Source organism: Fusarium phalaenopsidis (assembly GCF_050370095.1).
Source record: "Fusarium phalaenopsidis strain FUZ10S chromosome Unknown contig_32304, whole genome shotgun sequence".
NCBI classification, from domain to species: Eukaryota; Fungi; Ascomycota; class Sordariomycetes; order Hypocreales; family Nectriaceae; genus Fusarium; species Fusarium phalaenopsidis.
In genome coordinates, this window is record NW_028145404.1 from 4,582,663 (window position 1) to 4,606,169 (window position 23,507).

Below are 23,507 nucleotides of genomic sequence, written 5' to 3' on the forward strand. Positions count from 1 at the left end.
GCAGAACACGTTATCCCATATCCTACAGATCCAGGCATCGTTCCCCCGTCCCTTTTACCCACAGCCCTCCAACGCACAGTCCCGCATGAAGGCTGGGTAGACATCATACCGCACCCTGTCTGGCGCGACAACGTCCTGCTAGCGCTTGGTCAGTTTGACGAAGATGCGCTTTGGTCAGATATCATGGGCGGCCTCTTTGAAGGATTTCCCGAGTCGGAGATTGAGCATCGGGGTGTCATTGCGTGGTCACCTCCGTGGGATGCGAGCGGATGGGAGTTATCGCCAGGGTTTGTGAGAAAATGGGGCTGGTGTCTTAGAGGGTGTGAAGACATATTGGCGATAACGAATCAGTGGAGGCTGAAGAGAGATGATGAGCCAATCGTTTACGAGCTGCCGTAGTAGGATTACCTGTTATGAGTAACAGTAAACGCTCACAACGATGCGTATCAAGCCACAAAGTGCCGTTTTAAAATGAAACGGCTCTTAGGGGAAACAATTGGTCGCCAATAACGACCAAAGTACCTTGACGCGTAAGACATATCAGACTCAGCTGCATAACATCATGACAAACTTGGACCAACCCATGAGTCAGAGTTATCTCATTGGATGTGTGGTCTTGAGACTTTGGGTTGAAGGAGGCAGCCAAGAAGGTGTCTAGACTAGGCTCACAGCCATGATCTTTTGTCAATTTCGTTTACAGACATAAATAGAATCTCAAACCCAAGCCTATGTCCCAAGCGAGTTCAAGCCACCGCCTTCAGGGTGAAGCTGAAACATAGTCACCCAAGTTTGCCTGTTTTAAGTTGCTTCACGATGCACTGACTCCTCGCCGGCTTCGTTTCAACAACTACTAACCCAAAGCGGAGCAAAATACTCACTTCTATTGGTTGCTTCGTATTCAACCCAGCATCCTGAATCGCGAATACTCCACTCAGACCGTGTTTTGCTGCGCCTCCCGAGACTCGGACCGCGCATCTTTCTCCCTTTCTCTCAGATCTAAAAGTCTTTACAACAACGGCCATGCCACGGAATATTCTCTCCCGCCGAGTAAGATAACGTGCAGAACCATGAGCGAATCGAAGCCTTTACCCCGGAGGCCCAAGTTCAGGCGGGCTTATGGCCCCAAAACCCGGACCGGATGCATTACCTGGTGCGTGACCCGCTCAACCCCCAACCCCCTTGTTCCCCGTGCCAAGGAAAGAAGCTGATAGGCGACATTTGTTGCTGGCTATAGCAAGTAAGTTAACTTATCGCTCTATGGCTTGGCTCAGCTCTAAACCAACTCCTTCGTGCAGGATCAGACACGTGAAATGTGACGAGGAAAAGCCTATATGTCGACGATGTCGCGATAGCGGTGTCAAGTGCGACGGCTATGCTCCCCCTCCAGCCCCCAAGAAGCCAGCTCGACGACGCGATGTTTGCGTACCAGAGTCAAAGCAGGTCATCATATTTCAACCTCCGTCAGCACCCGGTGCCCCCATTGAGAGATACTATCTCGATCACTTTCACCACTGGACCTCCAAGCAGCTGACCAGCTCAACCGACATGTCCAACTTTTGGATGACCTTTGTATTGCCTCTGGCCCACAATTGTGAACCAGTGAGATATGCAGTCTCTGCTGTCGGTGCCGCCCATCGGTTCTTTATGGCTGGTCAGGATACTCGATCTCCACTGCAGCAGTTGAGAGGCTTAGCAATGCAAGAATACAACAAGGCCATTTCGCATATCGTACCCCACATGTCGATGGACTCGGCATTCAACATCCACTGTACCTTGGTCTGCTGCATCTTGTTCATCGCCTTTGAGGGCATCACAGGGAGATACACCGAGTCTGTTCGACATCTTCGGGCCGGTAATCGTCTACTGGCCCTGCCAGCCCTTGCCTCGGACACACAAGGACGACATGTCACCAGAAAGCTGACTCAAATGTTTGCCACTCTGGGAGTCGAGGCATCCATATTTCTGGAGGATAACATCCTCCCTGCTACAGACCCTCCCTATCGCGCGGTCAACGCATCCGAAGCCCCCGCTGCAACACCATTTCGAGACCTGGAAGACGCAAACTACGAGCTACGGAAACTGGACGTTGAGGCAGTGGAGACTATGGCCGAGGAGCCTTGGGAGTGCAATTCAAGCGACCAAAGCCCAGATTCTGAGAAGATTATGTATGATGAGGAGACCTGGAAAGAGCTGGATAAAAAGTTTGACCACTGGAATACTCGCTTCGAGTTGACAAAGTCAATGCTCCAAGAGAAACAGCCTCTGATGATAAACACCACGCAACTCGCCATCCTCACGGTGGCACAGGAGTTCTGGAAGATGAGCATGACTTGGGGGCCCAACTCTCCGCCGCCCACCGAAGCAATGTCGTCTTTTCTCGACGCTTCAGAGGCTCTGGCGCAGTTGGTCGTCGTCCCTGGACATCCAACATTTTCCCTCGACGGCGACCTCATATCGGGCCTCTCGTTTGTGATATCTTTTAGTGAGGATGAGCAGCTTCGGACTCGTGCGCTCGATGTTCTTAGGTCTCTCAATAGACGTGAAGGTATCTGGGATAGCAAGGAGGTTTTGGAGATGCACGAGGCAGCTTTATCACTTGAGGATGCTAAGGAGTGGTATGAAAAGGAGGTTCCGGGCGGGGTGCCGGGGTTTTTTTTAGAGGTGGCGAGGAGGTCAAACAAGCTCAACCCGACGAACAACATTCTCATCACAGCTGGGCATTATAAAAAGGAGGATAGTCCATCAGATGGATCTTGGTAGAATATTCAAAGCGGTCATACTGGGAATCTATTCATCTCTCGTGTATATGTACAGTTCCTGAATCCACGGCACCATCTACATCATCGTCGCCATTGCCCTCAAGTCTACAGCCCCAACTCCAAACCAGTGCGCAGCAAGTTTAGCCAGTCAACTCAGATCCCTCCTGGGGCTGAATCTCAATCAGGTTGCCATCAGGATCGGCGACAAAGATGAGAGGCTCGTTGGTGGGACCCAGCACCTTGGAGATCAGCTCCTTCTCCTCAGGGCCAAGTTGAGCGAGAGCTTCGGGAGTCAGGCTGGTAGCTCCAGCGACCTTGCTGCCGAGCTCAATGGGGTCACCGTACTTCTTCAGGACGGGAATGTGAGGGAGGGAATCCAGACGATCCTGCATCACCTTAGTGTCAGGCACGACCATGCCGATGTGCGCAAAGGTGTTGGGTGTCTCAATGGATGAATCGATGTTGTAGACGGGAACATCAACATAGACCAGTTCGATCAAGCCCTCAGCGTTGTTCTTCTCCCGGTTCATCTCAAGAGCGGTCTGGTATCCAGTTCCATTCTTTCCACCGTGAGGGTGACCCATGTAGGTGATGCTAAAGTGCTCAGAAACGTGGAGAGTGAAAAGCTTGCGGAGACCAAAGACGCTAGAGTAAAAGTCGACACTGGCGGTGAGGTTCCTGACGTTGATGCAGAGATGGTTGATGAAGTAGCCGTTGGTGGCAAAGTCGGCGGGCTCATCAGTGCCAAGCTCAGGATAAGGGTAGGTGATGTTGTCGTTGGCTCCTCGGGGTTGAATGTGAGGGACAGCATGGCTCAGGACGGGAGCGAGGAGCTGAGCTCCGATGAGGAGGGTAGAAAGAAGGCGAACCATTGTGTAAGTGGTTGGTTGTGAGATGTAATTGGGGTGTGGTTTGGGTGTGTAAGTTGAGATTTGATGTGTGAGATGAGATCTTGCAGATGAGGTGAGATGAGATGGTGTGATGATGATAAAAAACAAGACCAAAACAATACTCTTTATATCCTCATCTTCAACTACCTACAACAATATCAACCTTTTCATCCTCGCCTTTACACTCGGTTGGTTCTGTCACCGCTTCCGCGCGCTTACATCCTATCGCCCTCTTTTTCGCCCTCGCTCGCTCGCGTTTCCTCGCGCCAAGCCGCGTTTCAAGAGCGATTGGTCAAGGTGCGAAAAAAAGCATGGACGATCCGATCCTTGGATGCAACACGACGGTCTAGCGTGAGGCGCATGAACACTTGGGACTGTACAATGGAGATGAAGGGATTCTCTTTCGCATCCTTTGGCCTTGGTAGAGGAGGCTGGTGAGGCTGTAAGGCTCTAATGCTGGGGTTTGGGTTGGGGTGGTGAAGGCTGTGATGTTGCATTCTCTCCACTTGACAGCAAATCCTCTCGGCCAAGATACCGATCTGTGTCTGCTTCCGACATTTCACAATCTCAAACAAGAATATGCATGAATCCTTTCGCTTTGTATTTCCCCGTTGAGTAGGCAAAAGCCGTTGGATCAAATCCTCCGCCACATCATTTGTTCAGCTGTCATATCACGAGGAGAGAGAGAGGTATTTCGGGATTTGTTTCAATTGAACTGCGCCAGGCAATTCCATCGAGACTGGCTCGAGGCGCGTCCACCTCGTCCAGTCTCGGGACATCGTCAATCTATGGATGCTGTTGATATCAAGATTCTATATCGCTGGTCTATTGCAAATTCCCACGTCGAAAGCTGTCGACTTTTCGCCAAATCCAAAAAACGCCAATAGTCAAATCATTCAATCTGTTAATCCTCCTTAGACCACAGCAGCGCCGTCGTTGGCGTCGGCGTGCAGGACAGGGTTCACAGTCTCGTCAAAGAAGCACTTGAAGTCGCTACCGAGCTCCTGGCGCAGCGCCTTCTTGACAGCCTCCAGGACATTAGGGAAGACGCCAAAGTTGGCAGGGTTGTTCTCGTCGTTGTCGCCGCCCTGGAAAACACCGGTTCGCACCAGGCACGTGTTCCAGCCGTACATGTTGCCACCGATGATGTCAGACGCAGGGTTGTCGCCGATCATGTAGATGTTTTGGGGAAGCTTCTCCTCGCCGTGGAGCTCGCCCATCCAAGAGGTGAGCACGTCGTCGGCGTACTTGTAGGTAGCCAGCTCGGGCTTGCCGTAGACGACACGCTCGAGGTCGACGCCAGTGAGGGCCTTATACATGGCCTCAAGACCGATGCGGAAGGCTCCCTGGGACATACGGGGGGTAGGGTGCTCAGTAGGGCAGAGAAGATCACCCTGGGAGAAGTAGATGGGGATGCGCTCAGCAACGGGGTCCTCAGCGACAGTGCCAAGGCGACCGTTCTTGCTGCGGAGAACATCCATGATGATCTGCATGTCGGTCGCATAGTCCCGAGAGTCGGAGAAGACCATGATAGCCTCAATGCAGATCTTGGTGAAGTCACGAGGACGAGAGGTAGCTCGCTCCTCGTCGGTAAAGACACGGTAGGGGGCAATGGTAGGGTCCCAAGCGACAATGTCGTTGGGGACGACGATGTTGCGGAAGCCATACTGCTCAGCAACCTCACGGCATCGGTAGCCCTCACCACCGACGACAAGGACAGTGCTGTAGTACTCGGCCAGAGCACTCATGGGTGTGTGGGACTGGATGAACTGGTCGGTGTTGACGGGGTTCTGGAGGATCTTGGAAAGCTGCTCGCAGCGGGCCTTCTCGATCTTTCCAGATCCGTTGGTGAGGAAGATGTGGGGGATCTTGATACCGAGCTCGTTGTCCCCGTTCAAGATCTCAAGAGCCTTGCGGCCCTCGGGGATAAGGCGGTCGCCATGGACGAGCACACCGTCAATGTCAAAGGCGAAGGCCATGTTCTTGGCCTTCTTGACCTTCTCAGCCTGGATGCTCTGAACCTGAGAAACGAGGAGCTCCCGGGTAGGCTGGATCGGGGGCATGCCCGGACGCGCAGGTAGACCGTCGGCATGGTGCACAGACGAGAGACGCGACTGACGCTTGCGGGGGATGGGAAGGGCAGTGCCAAAAGAGTTGCGGGAGGATCTGCGGTCCCTCATGGAGGGAGATACGCTGAGGTTGTGCATGTACTTGCTGGCCTCTGAGATGGAAGAGCGGGTGGCGGGCACCTCGATGGGGCCGGTATCCTCAGATCCAGGAATGGCAAGGCTGTTCTCGTTGCCATTCTGGACACTGGAGATGGAAGACATCTTTCGTAGAGAGCTGGGACTCGTGGGGACGTGGAGGTCCGACTCGTCAAAGGCAGATGGGGACATGTTTTGTGGAGGTAGAGCGGGAGGCTGAAAATGCAAAGGTTGGTTCAGGGTATCAAGAATGAGTGTATGGAGATGGAGGCATTGAGTGATGACGAATTCAGGGTCTACAGATTCGGGGAAGCGTATTTATCTATCAATCAGGCAGAGCATATCTCGGCTCCCTCTCCGCCACGCCACGTCGGGAAAAAACTCGTTCATTGTTGATATCATCATCACCAACTTCGTCATCCAGGAGAAATCTCGAAACGGGGCTACCGACGACATATTGTGGAGCTCGGACACTCACCGTCAAGTTACAAGTTACACGTTATCTACGTTTTTTCACTCAAGCGAGAGTAACTTTGACCAAAGAACGTTCCAAGGAGAAGACACGTTGAGTGCGTGCACAACGTTTGGGCCCGGAGTGACGTGAGCTTCAAACGTAGAGTATCCGCCGTGGACCCTCTTAGCTGGTTACACCATGGCGACGAGATATGCCTCAGATGTGAGAGCTTGTCGTCGTGTTCCTTGGCGGTACAGCCGCATCAGGCGGTAGTTCCGAGAAGTGGCCGTCCCAAGTGGGCGGTGCGGAGCCGCGGCTGATACGGTATGGATCTCGCATGGTTGTCCGTATGGAACGAACGGTATCGGTATGGATCTTGTACCTGTTGGCCGTATGTGGCCGCATGGATCTAACTGTGTCTTATGGATCTCACTACCACCGTATCCATCTCTCCTCCGTCGCGTTCCGTCTCGGTTGGCCGACCCGCCACCCTCACCGAAAGAACCCTCTGACATCATGCACCCTTTGGACCCTGGGAACTCCGTTTTCACAGTGGACCCGTTACGGGTAGGGCGGATGAGCCTCAAACATCGCAAACGGTAACAATCTGGGACGATCGCCACCTCTTCCCCACCCGTCGATAAGATTGCTTCCTTTGTGAAGCCTGTGGTTGGTCGAACCCGGTCAACCTATGACTCAAGAGGAACCCACGTAGCTCTCCTAGATAAAGTCAAAAAGCAAGGGGGGCGAGTTGTTTTTGTTGCGTCTACAGTATGAAAATTTGATTTTTTAAAAAAGACATTTTTTATCGCTTCTAGAAACTCGTAGTAGGCACAATGATATCATAGCTAGTCCACTTTGTATCGAAACCACCACGTTTTGTGGAAGGATGTGATAAAGCCACCTCGCCAACAAGAGGACCCTGATAATTTATCCCGGCTACAGCGCCTTGAGGCGAAAATATCTCTTCTGCTCATTTATTAAAAGCGGTTCCTTCGATATCTGTTATCTCACGCTATCTCACTCTTCTCCTTCTAACGCATCATATCCCTGTCATCACGAATATCGACCTACCTACCTATCCACCATGACCTCCAACACCGCCACGTTCACCCTCAACAACGGTGTCAAGATCCCAGGCTTGGGATTTGGCACTTTCGCCAATGAGGGCGCAAAGGGTGAGACCTACAAGGCCGTCACCTGCGCCCTCAAGTGCGGATACAGGCACCTTGACTGCGCCTGGTTCTACCTCAACGAGGCAGAGGTCGGCCAAGCTGTGCGGGATTTCCTTAGTGAGAACCCCTCTGTCAAGCGAGAGGATCTCTTCATCACCACCAAGGTCTGGAACCACCTCCACGAGCCCGAGGATGTCAAGTGGTCGATGCAAAACTCGCTGTCCAACTTTGGTCTCGACTATGTCGACCTCTTCCTCATTCACTGGCCCATCGCTGCTGAGAAAGATGCCGACAACAAGCCCAAGATTGGTCCTGATGGCAAGTACGTCATCAAGAAGGACCTCACGGAGAACCCTGAGCCTACATGGCGCGCCATGGAGGAGCTGCTGGCCAGCGGAAAGACACGCGCCATTGGCGTCTCCAACTGGACCATCCCCGGTCTGAAGAAGTTACTGGGCTTTGCCAAGGTCAAGCCTGCTGTCAACCAGATTGAGATTCACCCCTTCCTCCCCAACACTGAACTTGTCAAGTTCTGCCAAGACAATGGCATCCTGCCCCAGGCCTACTCGCCTCTTGGCTCTCAGGACCAGGTCCCCACCACAGGCGAAAAGGTCCGCACCAACAAGACCCTCAACGAGGTCGCCGACCGCAGCGGACACACCTTGGCTCAGGTTCTTCTTGCCTGGGGTCTCCGCCGAGGCTACTCTGTGCTGCCCAAGAGCTCAACTCCCTCGCGCATCGAGAGCAACTTCCAGGTTCCCACTCTCTCCGACGCCGACTTTGAGGCTGTCGAGGGAGTTGCCAAGGGCCGTCACACCCGCTTTGTCAACATGAAGGATACCTTCGGCTACGATGTCTGGCCCGAGGAGAGCCCCGAGAATGGTACTGCTGTCGCTTAAGTTTGATTATGAGTTATGGAGAATACCCGTGGATGCGTGGCAGGCCCGCGCGAGGATCAACATGTTAATGATGGCGTTTGAAATTGGGAAAAGTTATAGACTTAACATAGAGTGCTCTATGCCGGCTGGATGTGGCTCGAGCACATGAGATGAACAAGCATGTTGGAACCTAGGATGGTTGATGGATATTATTGGTGCACTTTATTTGCCCGTGATGGTGATAGTATTGATTGTCCTAATTCAACCGTATGTAACTGGCTTGTGTGATGCGTCACTTAATACCATTCGATAAGAGGACCGACCCTAAGATTAACAGTAAATGCTGGACAGTCATGAGAGAGGTGTGAAGACAGTATATATCAAGTTGTGATAACATCTGCATATGTTAGCCCCTTCAATATAAAACATTAACTCTCAGTGTTTCGAATGTGCCTCGAAAAGGGATTTTGGGCTAGGGGAGACTGTATAATTACTGCCCCATCATCGAGATGTAGGCTTAATATGCAAGTAGTGCTCATGTGTGGCATAGTTTTAAGGGTTAAATAGTTTCCCGTCTATCTCGTAAAGTTGTACTCAGTATTCTAAACGGCTCTTATTGGACAACGAGGGTTTAATAATATATCTCACAATCTTTACATTTGGTCAAATAGTTATGAAATTTCGGTTTAAAGATAGAGCAATGCTTCAGGCTCTCATTATGAACAAGGTGTTTATAATATCGCTGTGAGGAGAGGGTTGGGAGATACGCATGCTGCTTTCACTACCCAGTTCAAGTATGAGTTTAAACACGAGTTTAGATACTTTATCTCATGGGTAGACGAGTTTCTGTCCTCCGGTGAAAAAACGAGCTTGTCATCCCGTGAAGCTTGGATATTTGATTTTGCTAGAATTATAAACATTATTCTTCTTGATCCGCTGACAGCAAATCAAAGATAGAAGACTCGTCCGCGTGCTCTTGATACCCTATAGGATTTCCTTTGGCCGAAAAGTTAGGCCCTGTCAAAAAAAACTGCACTTTGCATTCACTATCCATGCATGGCTAACGCCTGCGACCTGGCCGAGACCAATAGATTCACTATGCCAAAATGACAGGGGTCTTCGCATCCAATGAAACCTCGACGCACTCTTCAGCTTGCTCAGTCTGCTGCGGGATCAACTCTCGTGATCCAGCCACCGCCTTTCCATTTTGTTTAGCAGTGAGGGTATATTCTAGCCATCGCATCCACTGATAGGGTTCAGGTGATGCCTGGAGAAGCTCCTGAAGCTCCTGAAACTCGCATCATCAATGACCGACAATTTGAGAAGTGTCAATATACGAGCTGGTATTCACTTGAAACTCCGTAAGCCCTTCTCTGCTTTGGTCTCTCCACACATCGGTACTCATCTAACTAGGTGAATCGCGCCATCGAGGACGTCATCAACGTCATGATATCTGGGGTAGAGTCTAGGACCGGCATATTGGCCGTGTTCTTGACACTCCAGCTCCTCGTCTTCATTCTCGAGATTCTTGTTTTCACCCCAAGCATCAGAACGCGAGGGTGGTACATGCCGCTGCGGCAATGGCTTGCTCCTCTCGGCGTTGCTCTCCTCGGAGTAATTCTTGTGCCCATCGTGTTCACAGACGTTGAATCGACCGGCAAAGCCCTGTATGGCAAGTGTGGTGTCGGTGTGGACGCCGATGTCGCAGGTGACGGCGTCCGCATCGCGGCGTGGGTGCAAGTCTGCGTTCTCATCGCAATCTCTTTACTGGGCACCTTTCACCCCAATGCCACTGGTGCCAAGGAGATGGGCGCTGGACTCGTCTTGACGCACATATCCCTGGCTATCGCTTTGCTTGTCCAAGTGAAGCAGCAGACACTGACATTGGCTGATGCTGCCGTCGGCGCCATGATTCTTGACGCTCAGAACATGGCCCTATCAATTCCCCTTGCAGCGAAAGAGTCCCTGGCCGCCAGATGGCAGGTTCGGGTTATGGGCTTGATCCAACTCTTTGGACTCATAACCCTTCTCTTCATTGTCAGACAGTTATTCCAGGGTTCGTTTTCCACCAAGGAATGTCCCTGCTTGACGGTATTCTGGTGGGCATGGCTTAGCAACTGTCGGCCACCCCAGAATGAACAGGCTCTATTCTGGGTTTACTGCAGTCTTCGGTGTTTGATATTCGCCCAAACATCCTTTCACTCTCTCTACAACACTCAAGAATTTCACGAAGCTGAGCCAAAATGCGGCGATGAAGGAACCGAGATTCAACAGAAAGGTGGCGTGTTGGTTTCCATCACTTATCCCAACGACAGTATTGATGGACTGCCAGCCTCCTACAGCGAGTACCCTGCTACTACGTCTTCCGTGTACGCCCTACAAGGTGTGCTCGCGCTCACTTCCATGAGTGCGGCCGAGATGGCTATTCAAAACTCGAATCTGCGGCCATCATCCGCCATAAACTCTGTCGGCCAGATCATAGCCCTCGTCGTCGCTGCTGCTACTGCTTTGCGAGCAGGTTGGCTTTTTCTGATGCTCTTCATCCGTGACTGGACGTCAGGAAAAGTATCTGGTATCATGTGGCCTTTTCGACTATACAACTTCACGCAGGCGTCTGGCTGGCAAGGTTACACCCTGCTCCCAACATCTGACCACGATCCCAGCACGATCAAGCTTGGTAGCATTATCAACGACCCCAAAGACCCATTTAGTCCACTCGATGACCCTGTAACGACAGAGCCAGCCGTTCGCACTCGCATCGAGGATGTCGAACAGATAACCACCACCCGCTCTCGGGGGCCCAAACGGGTTTTCAATCACATCCCTGTTTTTCGCGACGTCACGGCTGAAGATTTGAAAAGGGCGACAGCAGATGCTATGGAGACAGTCAAGTTCACGCCAAGCATGGATTATATTGAGGAGAGCATGAAAAAGCCCGGGGTGGAAGCCTACCTTGAGTCCATGCGAGGCCCTGCCAACAGAGTTTTTATGGTGACCGGAATAATGAACGCGGAAGGCTTTACTCTTTCTACTTGCAGTTCATCTTCTACCTCTGCGTCTGCTTCGATGGCAGTCCCTGGGTTCCCTCTGGACATAGGCGCTAGCGCACATATGGGTAGGAGCAAAGAAATGTCAACAACATACCAGGGGCTTATACCTGTTGCATATCGATTGGAGGCTATCACGGTGGGTAAAGATGGCTATGTATTTAAATCTCAGAGATACGGAGGGGATAACTGCATGGACACGATAGTCTAAGACGGTTGCGCCTGGAGGTCTGACTGTACCATGCAATCCACACTGATTGAGCTGGCATCCTTTCTCGAGAAGGTGCGTCTCATCGACCTCGAGGCTTGGGGGGGATGGAATCGATGGATGGACACCACGGTTATTGTGGAGATAATTCAATGATGGTAGAGACAAAGAGAGGCGTTCATAAAGGAAGCCAGTCAAAGGGAGATAAAACATTTTTCCTCGGTCATAGTAAAGAACCAAGACTGTGGTAGCATTGGGATCTGATGCTATGATATGTTGATAATGTGTTCTTTGCTATAGTCGAAGCCCGGCCCCTGATGGGATAACTGAGCCAGGGGACGGCAAAGAACCAAGATCTTACTACCAACTTTGGGGCCGCCTTCTTACATTCATTTCTCTGCTAATCGGTTCCAACCACACACACCAAACTACCCCTTAACACAAGCCCGAAACCTTTCAATATCAAATTCTCGCTTTTCCATCGGGGAATAAAAACTCATCCACCAGCTTCACAACCTCTCGCGCAACCCCAAAGCTGTAGATAAAGCCTCCCCCAGTAATACCTGTGTCTCGTTAGTCCCAGGTTGTCACTGGCGATATGTCACTCACCGTAGGCATGGACAATGTTTTGACCATTCTTCGACTCCTTTTCGATACAAATCCCAGAACATCTGTATGGCCGAATGCCCACATTGTGGCCTACGATCTTGTAGTCGGCGAGGTCGGCAGAGAAGTGTTCTGGAAGGCTTCGGTTGACTCTTGTAACAATCTGGAAAATTTTAGTATTGACCTCAATTGGTAAAGTCCGTCTACTTACATCTTTATCAATGTCGATATCCACCCCGGTGTTCCTGTTGCCATCAGTGCCTCGTGCTCAAGACATGCATGCTTCACATACTCAAAATCTGGGTCTCGTATTCCCCCAAGAATTGCCGTTCCATCTAGACGGGGGATCACGTAGGTGTAGGTCTTGCCGTCGTCCCGCATAAAAGACTTTTTGTAGTCGCTTTTGATGATTATGGTCTGCCCACGGAGAAGATTCATATTCTGATCCTTGATATCGTTCAGATACTTTGGACCCTCACCAGTAGCATTGATGAGAACATCATGGCCAAGATGATGAGCGTCAGATAGGGAGTCCAGATCCATGCGCCTGAACTTGACGCCCGAGCTCTCGAGGTTTCGCTTCAGCCATGGCATGAAGATATGGGGGTTAAGTACAATAGTCATATCTGCCATATGTTAGTTGCATTCATCGACAGAATGGAAGACTCACAGGTTATTCCGCCCCTGACTCCTTCTGGTAGCCGATCTTTAGGGAGGAAACGGAACTGTTCCAATGATTAGTATCTTTCAACGTTTGTTCAGAGGTCGTTCATACTCCTGGCATAAAGTCCTGGAACCAGAGATCATCATCGCTCCTCTCGTTGTCATAGAACTCCTCCATTGGCAGTCTTTTGACACTGGATTCAGGGTGTCTAATAGCTAATCTCCATAGCTCAGTAAATGCATCCATCTGCATCCTCCTCTCACGAGCTGAGGAGCAACCACCAGCGACAAAGTTGGCCCCGGCCCAAGGACTCGCCCACCTGATAGAAGGCTCATCTCCAGGAAGGTCTCTTGCGATGACGGTGATCTCGTGGTGCCGAGAGAGCTGCGATGCTATGGCCAGGCCGATGATGCTGGTGATTATAGTCAGCTGCAGCTAAGACATTGTTATCGGTGTGATGGAAGCGAAGACTGTACCCAGATCCGACAATGGTGATTTTTGCCATGTCAAGGGTTCAATGAATAATGAGCTTTCTCGGTATGGATACTACTTTGTGTCTCCGTATAGTTCATCTCCCTCTCAATGACTGGATCAAGGTTTATATCCTCAGTCACTGCACCACATCTCTCTCCGGTGGTCGCTTGAACAAGCCCATGTGATGCCCTCGGTTCCTGCGAGAACCTCTACCCCGCCTTAAGCCACCATCAGCGGTCCCGGCTGTGGTAACCGATAAGGCCAATTGGTCAAATTTGCAGTGAAATGCAAGTTCGGGACCTGAAGCCGTAGTCTGGAACGCCTTGGCAGTTGTAGACTGGGTATTATTGCTCGAAACGGATCATCCCCAACTGGTCGCCGCGTGTACGTGGCTTTTTTGACCAGCCACTTTCCCTTTTCTACTTGGAACAGCTTCCTGATTTGTCAATTTAACAACATGATAACGGCCTTGATCCTCCGTCTCTGGGAGGGCGATAACTGTTAAAAATGACCTGCTGACAAGTTCGGATCCGGCTCCGGTGTGAGTGAAGTAAAAGCAATGTGGTGACAACCCATCTCTATCAATGAGACCGACAAAGTCCCTAGAGTGCCTGAATTTAGAAACGGGTTTAGAAAAACGAGATAGAATAGCGTTGACCTCGTAGATATAGGGCGAAGACAAGCCTGGGGTACAGCCTGTTTGAACCTCGGAAGGGATCCCGAACTGTGCTTGGGAGATCTGCTATTGCCTGAATCCCTATTTCTTTCACATGTATTAAGATACAGATATAATCCCTCGCTCATTTCTTTTCGCCGCGAACTATCTTGTGCTACTCTTTTCAAAGGGTGTCTCTTGACCACCCTGCGTGTAGGCCTTTGACCCCTCGACTACCTTCTCAAAACCACTTCCAAAACACTACCTCTTGAGAGCTTTTACCCTATATCCTTAAATGTGAAAGAAGATTGCAGCAAATTCCCGACACCATCAACGTTGTTCGTCGATAGAGGTCAAAACGGAGCAGGCCAAGTTGCGGAACACTCTGAAGGATATTTTGGGATTTCTACCTTGTGGGTTCAAATTCGCCTTGCTTTGCCTGCATTCCCACAGCCAAGCCTCGTATTATCTATCAGTACGTCATTGATGCAGAGCATCGAAGCCATCGTGGCAGGTGCCACATGGCCCGTTGGACAATCCATTGCAGATCCTCCTGGCCTACTGCCCGAAGGAATTCTGGATGATCCAAAAGGATCAAATCGACTGTTTCTGGAAGGTCGTGATAGAAGACTTGGCGATATGCAACGAAAATCCTTATCGTAGGCTCAGCAGCTTATCATAGCACAGTCCTTTTGCTAATGTCAATCCTTTCGCCCATCGCCGGTGGTTCGGACAAGGCGCTATGAACAAGTTCGCAACTTGACCAATAGCATGCTGAAACCAGTGCACCTGGCTATTTAAAACTAATAGTCTCGCCATGTTAAAGCACTCGGACAGGAACTCGGACGCTAAACGGATCCTCCGAATCCTTCACCCAATCCTTTGGGACGACCCTCAAGTGCCCAGGGCTGACCAGAAGAGATACCGAGACCTGGGAAACGGCCACGCCAGTGTTTCATGTTGGTCTTATTGGCCCGCGATACTTAGCCATATTGATTCCTTCAGGCAGCTGAATTCTGTGGGGGTAGTTTTCGCGGGTATGAATGTGGAGTTTGGCGGCATGGGCAGTTATTGGCAGGGCTGGCTCAGGACCAGCACTATCCGCTTTGATCTCTAACTCTCCAAGAGAATGGCATGACTTATATATCTTGGGGGTATATAAAGGGAACGGTGTTCAGGCCTTTCCTGTTTCTCATTCACTCAAAGCACAACTGCAGCTCTACATCCTTAATCACTGCAACACCTCACAACTACCACTCTTCTCACTCCCACTTCAACCTCATTCAAAATGCGTTTCAACCTTGCCTATGCCCTTGCTTGCCTTGCCGGCTCAAGCACTCTCGCCGCTGCCGTCCCCGTCGAGGCTACCGAAATCAAGGTGGACAACCTCCAGCGCCGCGGCCAAATCCCCGCCAACATGGACACCACTGCCTGCAAACAATATTCTACCTTCCCAGGCGAGTGGACCTACGAGGCCCGCATCCGAACTATGGACAACACCGGAGACGTCTGCGACAAGATCAAGAACGAGGCCGGCATCACCATCGGCTGCGCCTGGCGACACTCTGAGGAGTGCAGTGGAGACATCAACGACCCTCGCGTTGCTCAGTGGAAGTTCAAGGCTGGCACGAACTGTGGCCTTGGAGCTGTTAACGGTATTATTCGCCGTGCTACTGGTCAGAAGGGTGACGATGCCCAGTGCCTCATCAGCTTTGACGGCAAGTGGCCCGGCTACGAGTAAATTCGATAGCCCGTTCCGAATCCTCGGCGGCTTTCGTGGCGGACAGGGTTGAGGGATAGTTGGTGTGGAACTTGGAGGACTTTGACAAACGACATGAATCCCAGTATGTACATAGAATCGTCGTCAGCCAATCAAGTTAAGGTCCTGCATTGCGCTGTGTATAGACAAGATTTAAATCCTGACATATTCCATTCCTCGTCAAAATGTCTCGCAGCACACGAAAGATTACCGAGTCATGAGTTACAACGCGGTTAAAACAAAGTAGAGTATTATTTATTTGCGTCTAGCATAAACATCCTTCTCCAAGGTTCCACTTCTCACAACTAGTATAAAATTATAGACTTGGAGCCATCCCAACAAAGGAAATCAAGTGCACAAGTCTACTGCAATCCAGTGCAGAGATTATGAGTACGCCTTACAAACTAGAGGCACTGAGAATAGTAGGGGTTGAGAACCTTGCAAGTAGAACCCCATTGACAGACAGTAGGTCCGGTGTAATCCTTGCCACCGCACTGGCTGTACTTGGGGAGACCTCCAGTGGCAGGTCCGCAGATGATGTCGTCATCAGTGGGTGATGGGGAGGCCTTGGAGCTGCTTGAAGAAGAGGAGGAAGAAGAAGAAGTGGTAGTGGCAGTGACGGTCCTGAGCGTCGTGACTCCGCTGATGGTGATGCTCGTAGATGAGCTGGATCTGGTAGTCGAGGTGGAAGAGGGGCCCTGAGTCTGCCCAGGGGTTGTGGCGCTAGAAGTGGCAGTGGCCTGAGGAGCGAGCTGACCAACAGTAGAGGGAAGACCAGGAACCAGAGTAGGGCCGGGGATCTTGTAGGAAAGAGAGCTAGTGTAGAGATTGAACAGAATACCAGGGTCGTTGGACTTGTAAAGCTGAGTTCCCTTGACACCAGAAGGAGAGAGCGAGCCACCGCCAGTAACCTTCAAGTTGAAGCACTGAGGATAATTCTGGGCACCATTGGGCTGGCCTGCTCCGTGAAGTGCAATGATTTCATGGCGCAGGACATAGTTTCCGGGTTCCAGCTGGGCAGGAATCTGAAGAGTCCAGGAGAAGCTGTTGGCAACGAGAACATCGGCAGCCCATCGGCCGCTCTGCATGGTCATGTCGAGAAGACCGCTCTCGCCAATCTTGAAGAACTCGAGTGAGTTCTTGTCAACGGCCTCGCAGTCGCCGGGGCATTTGGCGAGGTAGTCAATAACAGGTCCCTTGTGACTCTATACACACGTTAGCGCCAGACTTTAGAAGAGTTCAATATCAGGAAGACAAACCTCAGGCCAGGTATTCCACTGAAGGACGACCTTGTCACCAGCTTCCACAGTCACATGGCCCTTGGCGGGTCTAGCAGCCTTGTGGCAGATGATGTCAGGATCGCCAAAGCTGTTAGGCTCAACGTAGCCGTTATCGGTGGCGCCGTTGATCCAACCCACTACCGGTGGTTGGTTAGGGTTCCAAGACATGGCAGGCGCATCATAGCCTCTAAAGGCGACGCCGTTGGTGATGAGCCAGTCGACATGTCCGTGGGCCGCAACTTTAGCGGCAGAGTATGCGAGAGCAAGGAGAGAAGAAGTCTTGAAGAAAGCCATTGTGAGAGGTTGGTTAATGAAAAATGGTCTGTAAGGAAGGGAGTGAAGAGAAAATAGAGTGCTGCGAGGCTCGTCACAAGCACAGAATGCCAAACTAGGGCTTAGAAATAATGAAAGCTGTTGTCTGTTGGAGCCAGATTGATCCTTGAAGTATCTTTTACAGCATCCTAAGACGACATATATACTCCATCGTCTGTAACTGCCAAGATGAGGTGGAATGGGTTTGGAGAAACGCGGGACGGTCCAGACCAACGCCACCACGTTCTACAACATCGGGTTTATGAGACACATCCAAGCAATGGATTCCAATATCAGGCGGAAGAAAGGGAAAAAGTCGAACGATGCAGAATTTTTGCCTCCTTCGACTGTTTAACTGTGGCTTGATTTTCCGTGTGGCAGACGCATATCCGATGAGTCCCGAAACGGCGAGTATTAGCTAGACGGGATTAATATTGGAGAGATGTTTCATTTGATACTCGTACATAATTTAAAGTAAGGAGAGAAGTGTCAGATAGTCACAGCCAGGCCAAGGTACACTCTGTCGCTGGTTAAACTTACCTGGTTTCTTCAATCTTGTTGCTACTTGTTGCACTCGGCAACAGATCGTCTAAGGTGAATCACTGTGCTCAAGCCACCCATTTAACCACGGACCACGACAAGATAAGATTAAAGTGCCTCTCAACGCGCGCTACAACGCCTTTTTCTTGCCAGTTTCTGACTGGCATGTTCCAAGCTGGCCAGCCACTTCAACGCCCAAAAACCTGACAACAGCACGTTTTCAGCCAGAATGTCTCAATCTCGTGGCGCAACCAAGTTTCGAAGTGAGCTCACTCGATCAGTCACATTGGCAAACTTCCAAGGCTGGACGGGCACCCTGCATTAATGCCTCATGCTCAAGTTCAGCCACCATAAGTGACCAGGCTAACAGAAGGAGTCTTGAATCCTATTGCCCTAGCGGCCGTCTACTATCAAGTGTCAGATCGGGACCGAGCTTTCTCTTAGGCCTCCATCGCGGAAACGGCTTGAACTTTGGGTGCATGTTGGGGAACCCCAGATAGCGTTTGCGGGTGACGGGAAGTAAGCCGCCTTTTGCTCCCTTGGTATGCAGATTCAAGCCGTCACATCAGTTAAGCTCATAGACTTAGTTAGGTCGCACTTATATTAAGCAATAGAGCAGCGATGACGATCAATGTCATCCTTGTTGGGAGATTTAACGATGCTAAAGCATTGAAAGCTCCTGAAGTTGGCCAAGAGCGCAACTATTCCGCCATCATTGCGCTCTGGTGTTAGATACAATACTCCCCATTCCGCCCTCAGTCCCCAAAGCCAGGAAGCCACTTCTCGCCAAGAAATTCCCAAGAGTTGCCAGCGACTCCAGTACCTGACAGGTATGCAGCTGCGCCTGAATATCAACCTCCGACGCAGGGGCGCCAACGCCACAGTTTAACCTCCAGCCACTCCTCCTCGCCTACAACTGTTCCAAACCGGCCGAACCCGTGTGAAACATTGCGCTCAACTTCCGTTCATGTGCGGCATGAAACCGCGGTCCTGCCACAAACTGGATCTATCCAGGCTAGCCGAGAATCGAGGGGAGACGATGAAAGACCCATCGTTCGCTTGGCAAGGGTGTTTAGGCCTGTGTATCTCAATTTGCGTGCGGGTGGTGCTGGAATGTTGGGTGCCTACCCTGCAGAAATGTGACTAGTGGGTTCCTGTAGGGATTAGAGTTGAGTTTTGGCCCGATCTCAAACTATTGATTCTGTCAAATGTGATATTGGTCGATGGTTACTTGTTCTTGGGAGAGTCTGGTCGAGGCAACGCCTGATTGTGCTCGCTCACTTCATAGGCCAATCCCCTGGTGGTTTCTTACCACGCACACCTGGAAAGAAATCTTCATTCTTGGAACTGCTCCAGGGGACAGACCTGACGAGATGCATGGGGTCATTGAGCGTCCGGGCAGCCAAGCCAAGCCCTTGATGAGTGATTGGATACTCCAGGCATAGAGACATGAAAGGGCTACAAGTACGAATGCAAATTTCAAGTCAAGCTATTCTTAATAGATACCCCTACCCTATAGAGGAAGGCAAAGGGTGGTATTTGAGGCTTTCTGTAACACAACCACTTCACACACTTCCGGCCCTTTGCCTTCTCTTGAACAACCCAATGCTAATTTTTGAGAAACTCGCATGTTTGCCAAGTGTATAGTCTCCATTCAGCTCAACAGGGCTTAAGCAAATCGCAGCATATACCCTGTTTCTGGACTTTGGCTGAATTCAATAACCCCCCGGCAAGATTATCTGACGTGAGATCCATGTCTTCAATAGGAAGCTACGTCTACTTTGTGCCTTGATAGCTAGAAGCCTGATGTTTTTTTCATTATAGCAAAACAGTAACTTCTATTTATAAGAGACTCTCACGCAATTAAAGGTATCTTTTTTCCCTAATTAAAGGCCCTTTTCCTTACTTAACGACCCCCCCGGTGCTTGGTCTTCCGAGCACAACGGAGTTAGGAAACCAAGCACGGAAATAGGCCGGACTTTAAGCCCCCTCAAGTATGCCTGTGCTAAAGATGCCAGCAATGAAGGTAGGGATTAGCTGGACCTAAAATCTTACCCCAGCCTTCAAGCAGCGTGGTTGGCCAATCTTGCGCTTATGGATGTTTACGTATGCGGGGGCCTTCGCACCTATAAAACGCATCTCTAACCCCGACTTTCAGCGTCATCTCACATGCGTACCATCTCCAGCTCATCAAAATTCTCATCATGTCTCTTACGCGCGACACGTTCATCTACCGAGGCGCCCTTGTCATCGGGCTCCTCCCTTCCTTCTTCGGCTTGAACGCACTCCTCAGGCCAGAAGCCTCCTTGAAATACGTCGAGTTCCCAGTCCCCGAAGACCCCGAGTCACGAAAGCTCGTCTTCGGTCTCATGCGCATCTATGGCATCCGAAACGTCGTTGTCAGCTTCGCCCTTGCGCTGATCTGGTTGACTGGGAATAAGAGACTGGTCGGGCTGGGCTTGGTCGGTGGGATGTCCATGGCTATTGCTGATGGGCTGGTCAGCATATCGGTGACGGGGGATGGCGAGTGGAATCATTGGAGTTTTGTGCCAGTCATTGGAGGATTTGTGGCTGGCTTGTTTGGGTGGTTCTGATGATGTGATAAAGGGCTTTGGAGGTTATTCACCCTCGACAGAGCGGGTAGAGCTGCGGAGAGGGATACTCCTCATTGGGAAGACCACACGACCTTAATCTTTGGCGCAGTTGATCCATTACCACCAACTGAATCATGCATTCTGGGAGAGGACACGTCAATAAATATGATATGTTCTCGCCCAAGATATGCTTTCTCTGCCTTGAAACTAAACAGTAGACACCAGGCGACTCACTACAGTCTTTCCCAAACGACAGCTGCAAGAGATTGGTGTCGTGAGAAAGGAATAGGACCTCAAGAATGAACAATAGGGCGGACTTGAGTTCGGGCTGCGACAGTATTCAGAAAGAATAGCTAGTAGCTAATCAAAAGGGCAATAAGAAGTGCATTTAATCTAGCTGCAGAGTGAGAGTGTGTAATTACTCTAATGCCATCATCCATGGTATACCATTCTACTGAGCTGAACCCGGCTAATAGCCACCGACCCCATGCCTTTGAAGGCCGTGTTCCGGATCCGCTGCCCCAAGAGCCTATCTGCTGCTTCCCTCTGCTCACTGTAAGGGCCATACATGGCCACAAGAGTCAAAGGAAAAAACGTGCGTAGATGGGCACAGCCTATGTTTTTACCCCCAAGGAAGCGAGATGACTCGAGGATCGCGTGGCACGAGTCTCGTAGCTCACGGGATGATACATGAGGTTCGAGGATACTTAGTAGGACCCAAGAAGCTCCAAAGTAGGCGACTACCATGGCAACGAATGGGTCATGATGTCGCGCTCCAGATGGGACTGGCCACTGGACAAGCTCTCCTAGTTGTGCGGCCTGCTCCTGGAACTCGAGCCATAATTGGTCGATCTCAAGACTTAGGTCTGAATTCAAGAGCACGTCGGTTTTTGTGACGTATGGTCTCCGCACAAGCACGTCTGTGAGATAGAAGAGATCATACATCAGACGGTCAACACCCTGCTGGCTCGTCGCGGGATGTTCCTCGGCCTCGGCCATCTTCTTCCAGCGAGCTGGTACTGGTGCATGTTGCAGATATTGATCTGGTGTTGCGAGCATGACGAATAGCTGTAAGTGAATGATCAGTTGATCTATTATGAACGTGGCCAAGATACTTACCGACTGAGATTGCACGTGCTGGCCTAGCTGCCAAATGGCCAGCTCGTCTTTATGGCCAGCCACACACGGCATGAGGGCGAGCATCTTCTTTGCTGCCTGAAGATGCGTCCCGTATGCAATAGGGTTCGTAGAACAGATAGCCTCGAAAAATGAGAGCATCACACAAGTCCCGAGAGATGCCGCCTTGGGTGAACTCAAGTCATGAGTGAGGGACCTCGAGTGCTTTGTGAGGGCTCTGCCGTAGATGTTACAGGCTTCTCTGACAGCAGCTGGGTTGTCCGAGATAGTCCCACAATATGCCAAAGCCGTCGCCTGCATCGACAGTTCGAGAGCAGGACCTTGCTCTACCATAGATCCGCTTTGCAGCTCTGTAAGCCAAGATTGACGACGGGCTTGTTCATTCCTCGCCGTGATGAACGAGATGAACTCGTTGATGAAGGCGTGAGCAAACATGGACTGGTTGGAAGGCTGGTGAATCACCTCTGGCTTTGGTCGGTTCTTGGATATGATGCGGTCTGTCTGGTCGATTACCAAGGGGCCCTGCAATGGACCTGAGCATTGTCGATTCGTGATGCGGCATTGTCGACAAACTGGAAGCTCGCCATCGCAGCCGATGCGACGACGTCTACAGGTAGCACAGCCACGGCTTCGACGAGGCATCTCGACTCAAAATTGGAGGTTTGATGAGTTTAAGTGTGTGTTGCTTTGTTCAGGCGCTGCTTACTTGGTCGAGGCCCCTGTCAGCACCACCTTGGCGCTAAGCCCAACTTGGTATGTTTCGCTAGCGCGGTTTGAAGCCATCACCATCTGACCAGGGTAATAATGCGTCTTGCGAATGCGAGCAATAATTACCGTAGGTTGAAAATTTTCTATGGGGAGTGACTAATGATCAGGCCGGATCTAGGGGCCTGATATCTCCGAGCTCTGACCTTGATATGCGAGATAGAAAGGTATAAGTATCTGCATGTCTTGCCCCGCAGAGTCAATCAGCAACCCAACATCATCCACTTCACCATAGCACTCTAGAAAACCCCCCTTACCTCCTCTTCTGTTGTCATTTTTCCAACATGAACTTCAAACTTCTCTCTCTTATGCTCGCTGCGAATGGAGCTCTGGCTCAAACTCCTCCCGGCTTTTCACCCTCCACCAAGAGTACCCTTGGAATCAAGTATGGCAACATCAACGCCTCGAAGGGTGACCTAGTGCCCATCAACGGTAAACTCAGCAAGCTATGTACCATTTAACAACCTCACTGAGTCCCGAAATAGATGCAGCCATGTCTCCCACCCTCAGTTTTGCATCCAACAACGCATCCCATATCGTTGTCCTAGTCGATCTTGATGCGCCAAACGGCACCGACAGCAACGCCTACGCGCCATTCCTGCACTGGGCCAAATTCATCCCCTCAGGTGTAACGACCCTCCCCGGAGGCCCTCCTCTCAACATGTCCGACTTTGCCCCATACCTTGGTCCTGCTCCCCCTCCAGGCACTGGACCCCATCGCTATGTCGCCCTCCTCTTCGGCAGTCAAAACAGCACATTCCAGGTTCCACCGAGCTTCAAGGAGTTCAACCGCACCGAGGTAACCGACCGTGTGAAGTTTGATATTGAGACTTTTGCGGATGAAGGAAGACTGGAGCTGGTGGCTGCCAACTGGTTTACCAGCGAGAACGAGACAGCTGTTGCAACGGTTACCAATGATGCTTCTCACATGGGAGGTGCCAGAGCTGCAGCCTTGGTGGCTTTTGGTCTTCTCTGCTTTGCTTCTCAGTTGATTTGAATCCAGAAATGGGCATTATAATGGAGATCTTGCGTGAAACCAAGAGCAAAAAGCTTTTAACGTGGGATCGAGCTGGATTCTTGGTCACTTCACTTCATCATCTCTCAGT

General features: G+C 50.9%; 11 protein-coding genes across 11 annotated transcripts; 6 read left to right on the top strand and 5 right to left on the bottom strand.

Annotated features, from left to right (window-relative positions):
* Positions 1-1,545: 1,545 nt before the first annotated feature.
* LRP88_10663 (uncharacterized protein) lies at positions 1,546-2,760 on the top strand (the record flags this gene model as incomplete). The annotated part of the gene is made up of 1 exon (XM_083247115.1): positions 1,546-2,760. The coding sequence occupies one exon, from the start codon at positions 1,546-1,548 to the stop codon at positions 2,758-2,760; it is 1,215 nt and encodes a 404-aa protein (XP_083098228.1).
* Positions 2,761-2,899: 139 nt separating this feature from the next.
* LRP88_10664 (uncharacterized protein) lies at positions 2,900-3,631 on the bottom strand (the record flags this gene model as incomplete). Its single annotated transcript, XM_083247116.1, has 1 exon — positions 2,900-3,631. The coding sequence occupies one exon, from the start codon at positions 3,629-3,631 to the stop codon at positions 2,900-2,902; it is 732 nt and encodes a 243-aa protein (XP_083098229.1).
* A 932-nt stretch (positions 3,632-4,563) lies between these two features.
* Positions 4,564-5,979, bottom strand: LRP88_10665 (HAD-like domain-containing protein; the record flags this gene model as incomplete). The annotated part of the gene is made up of 1 exon (XM_083247117.1): positions 4,564-5,979. The coding sequence occupies one exon, from the start codon at positions 5,977-5,979 to the stop codon at positions 4,564-4,566; it is 1,416 nt and encodes a 471-aa protein (XP_083098230.1).
* A 1,415-nt stretch (positions 5,980-7,394) lies between these two features.
* Positions 7,395-8,381, top strand: LRP88_10666 (NADP-dependent oxidoreductase domain-containing protein; the record flags this gene model as incomplete). Its single annotated transcript, XM_083247118.1, has 1 exon — positions 7,395-8,381. One exon carries the CDS (start codon positions 7,395-7,397, stop codon positions 8,379-8,381), a length of 987 nt encoding a protein of 328 aa, XP_083098231.1.
* A 1,425-nt stretch (positions 8,382-9,806) lies between these two features.
* LRP88_10667 (uncharacterized protein) lies at positions 9,807-11,464 on the top strand (the record flags this gene model as incomplete). The annotated part of the gene is made up of 2 exons (XM_083247119.1): positions 9,807-11,351; positions 11,399-11,464. The coding sequence occupies 2 exons, from the start codon at positions 9,807-9,809 to the stop codon at positions 11,462-11,464; spliced, it is 1,611 nt and encodes a 536-aa protein (XP_083098232.1).
* A 752-nt stretch (positions 11,465-12,216) lies between these two features.
* LRP88_10668 (FAD-dependent oxidoreductase) lies at positions 12,217-12,845 on the bottom strand (the record flags this gene model as incomplete). Its single annotated transcript, XM_083247120.1, has 3 exons — positions 12,217-12,384; positions 12,433-12,466; positions 12,514-12,845. 3 exons carry the CDS (start codon positions 12,843-12,845, stop codon positions 12,217-12,219), a joined length of 534 nt encoding a protein of 177 aa, XP_083098233.1.
* Positions 12,846-15,302: 2,457 nt separating this feature from the next.
* Positions 15,303-15,755, top strand: LRP88_10669 (uncharacterized protein; the record flags this gene model as incomplete). Its single annotated transcript, XM_083247121.1, has 1 exon — positions 15,303-15,755. The coding sequence occupies one exon, from the start codon at positions 15,303-15,305 to the stop codon at positions 15,753-15,755; it is 453 nt and encodes a 150-aa protein (XP_083098234.1).
* A 422-nt stretch (positions 15,756-16,177) lies between these two features.
* LRP88_10670 (glycosyl hydrolase family 61-domain-containing protein) lies at positions 16,178-17,347 on the bottom strand (the record flags this gene model as incomplete). The annotated part of the gene is made up of 2 exons (XM_083247122.1): positions 16,178-16,978; positions 17,033-17,347. 2 exons carry the CDS (start codon positions 17,345-17,347, stop codon positions 16,178-16,180), a joined length of 1,116 nt encoding a protein of 371 aa, XP_083098235.1.
* A 2,762-nt stretch (positions 17,348-20,109) lies between these two features.
* On the top strand, positions 20,110-20,499 carry LRP88_10671 (DUF4267 domain-containing protein; the record flags this gene model as incomplete). The annotated part of the gene is made up of 1 exon (XM_083247123.1): positions 20,110-20,499. The coding sequence occupies one exon, from the start codon at positions 20,110-20,112 to the stop codon at positions 20,497-20,499; it is 390 nt and encodes a 129-aa protein (XP_083098236.1).
* Positions 20,500-21,206: 707 nt separating this feature from the next.
* Positions 21,207-22,278, bottom strand: LRP88_10672 (Zn(II)2Cys6 transcription factor domain-containing protein; the record flags this gene model as incomplete). Its single annotated transcript, XM_083247124.1, has 4 exons — positions 21,207-21,239; positions 21,298-21,567; positions 21,619-22,158; positions 22,210-22,278. The coding sequence occupies 4 exons, from the start codon at positions 22,276-22,278 to the stop codon at positions 21,207-21,209; spliced, it is 912 nt and encodes a 303-aa protein (XP_083098237.1).
* A 407-nt stretch (positions 22,279-22,685) lies between these two features.
* On the top strand, positions 22,686-23,398 carry LRP88_10673 (YbhB/YbcL family Raf kinase inhibitor-like protein; the record flags this gene model as incomplete). The annotated part of the gene is made up of 2 exons (XM_083247125.1): positions 22,686-22,833; positions 22,887-23,398. The coding sequence occupies 2 exons, from the start codon at positions 22,686-22,688 to the stop codon at positions 23,396-23,398; spliced, it is 660 nt and encodes a 219-aa protein (XP_083098238.1).
* Positions 23,399-23,507: the final 109 nt, after the last annotated feature.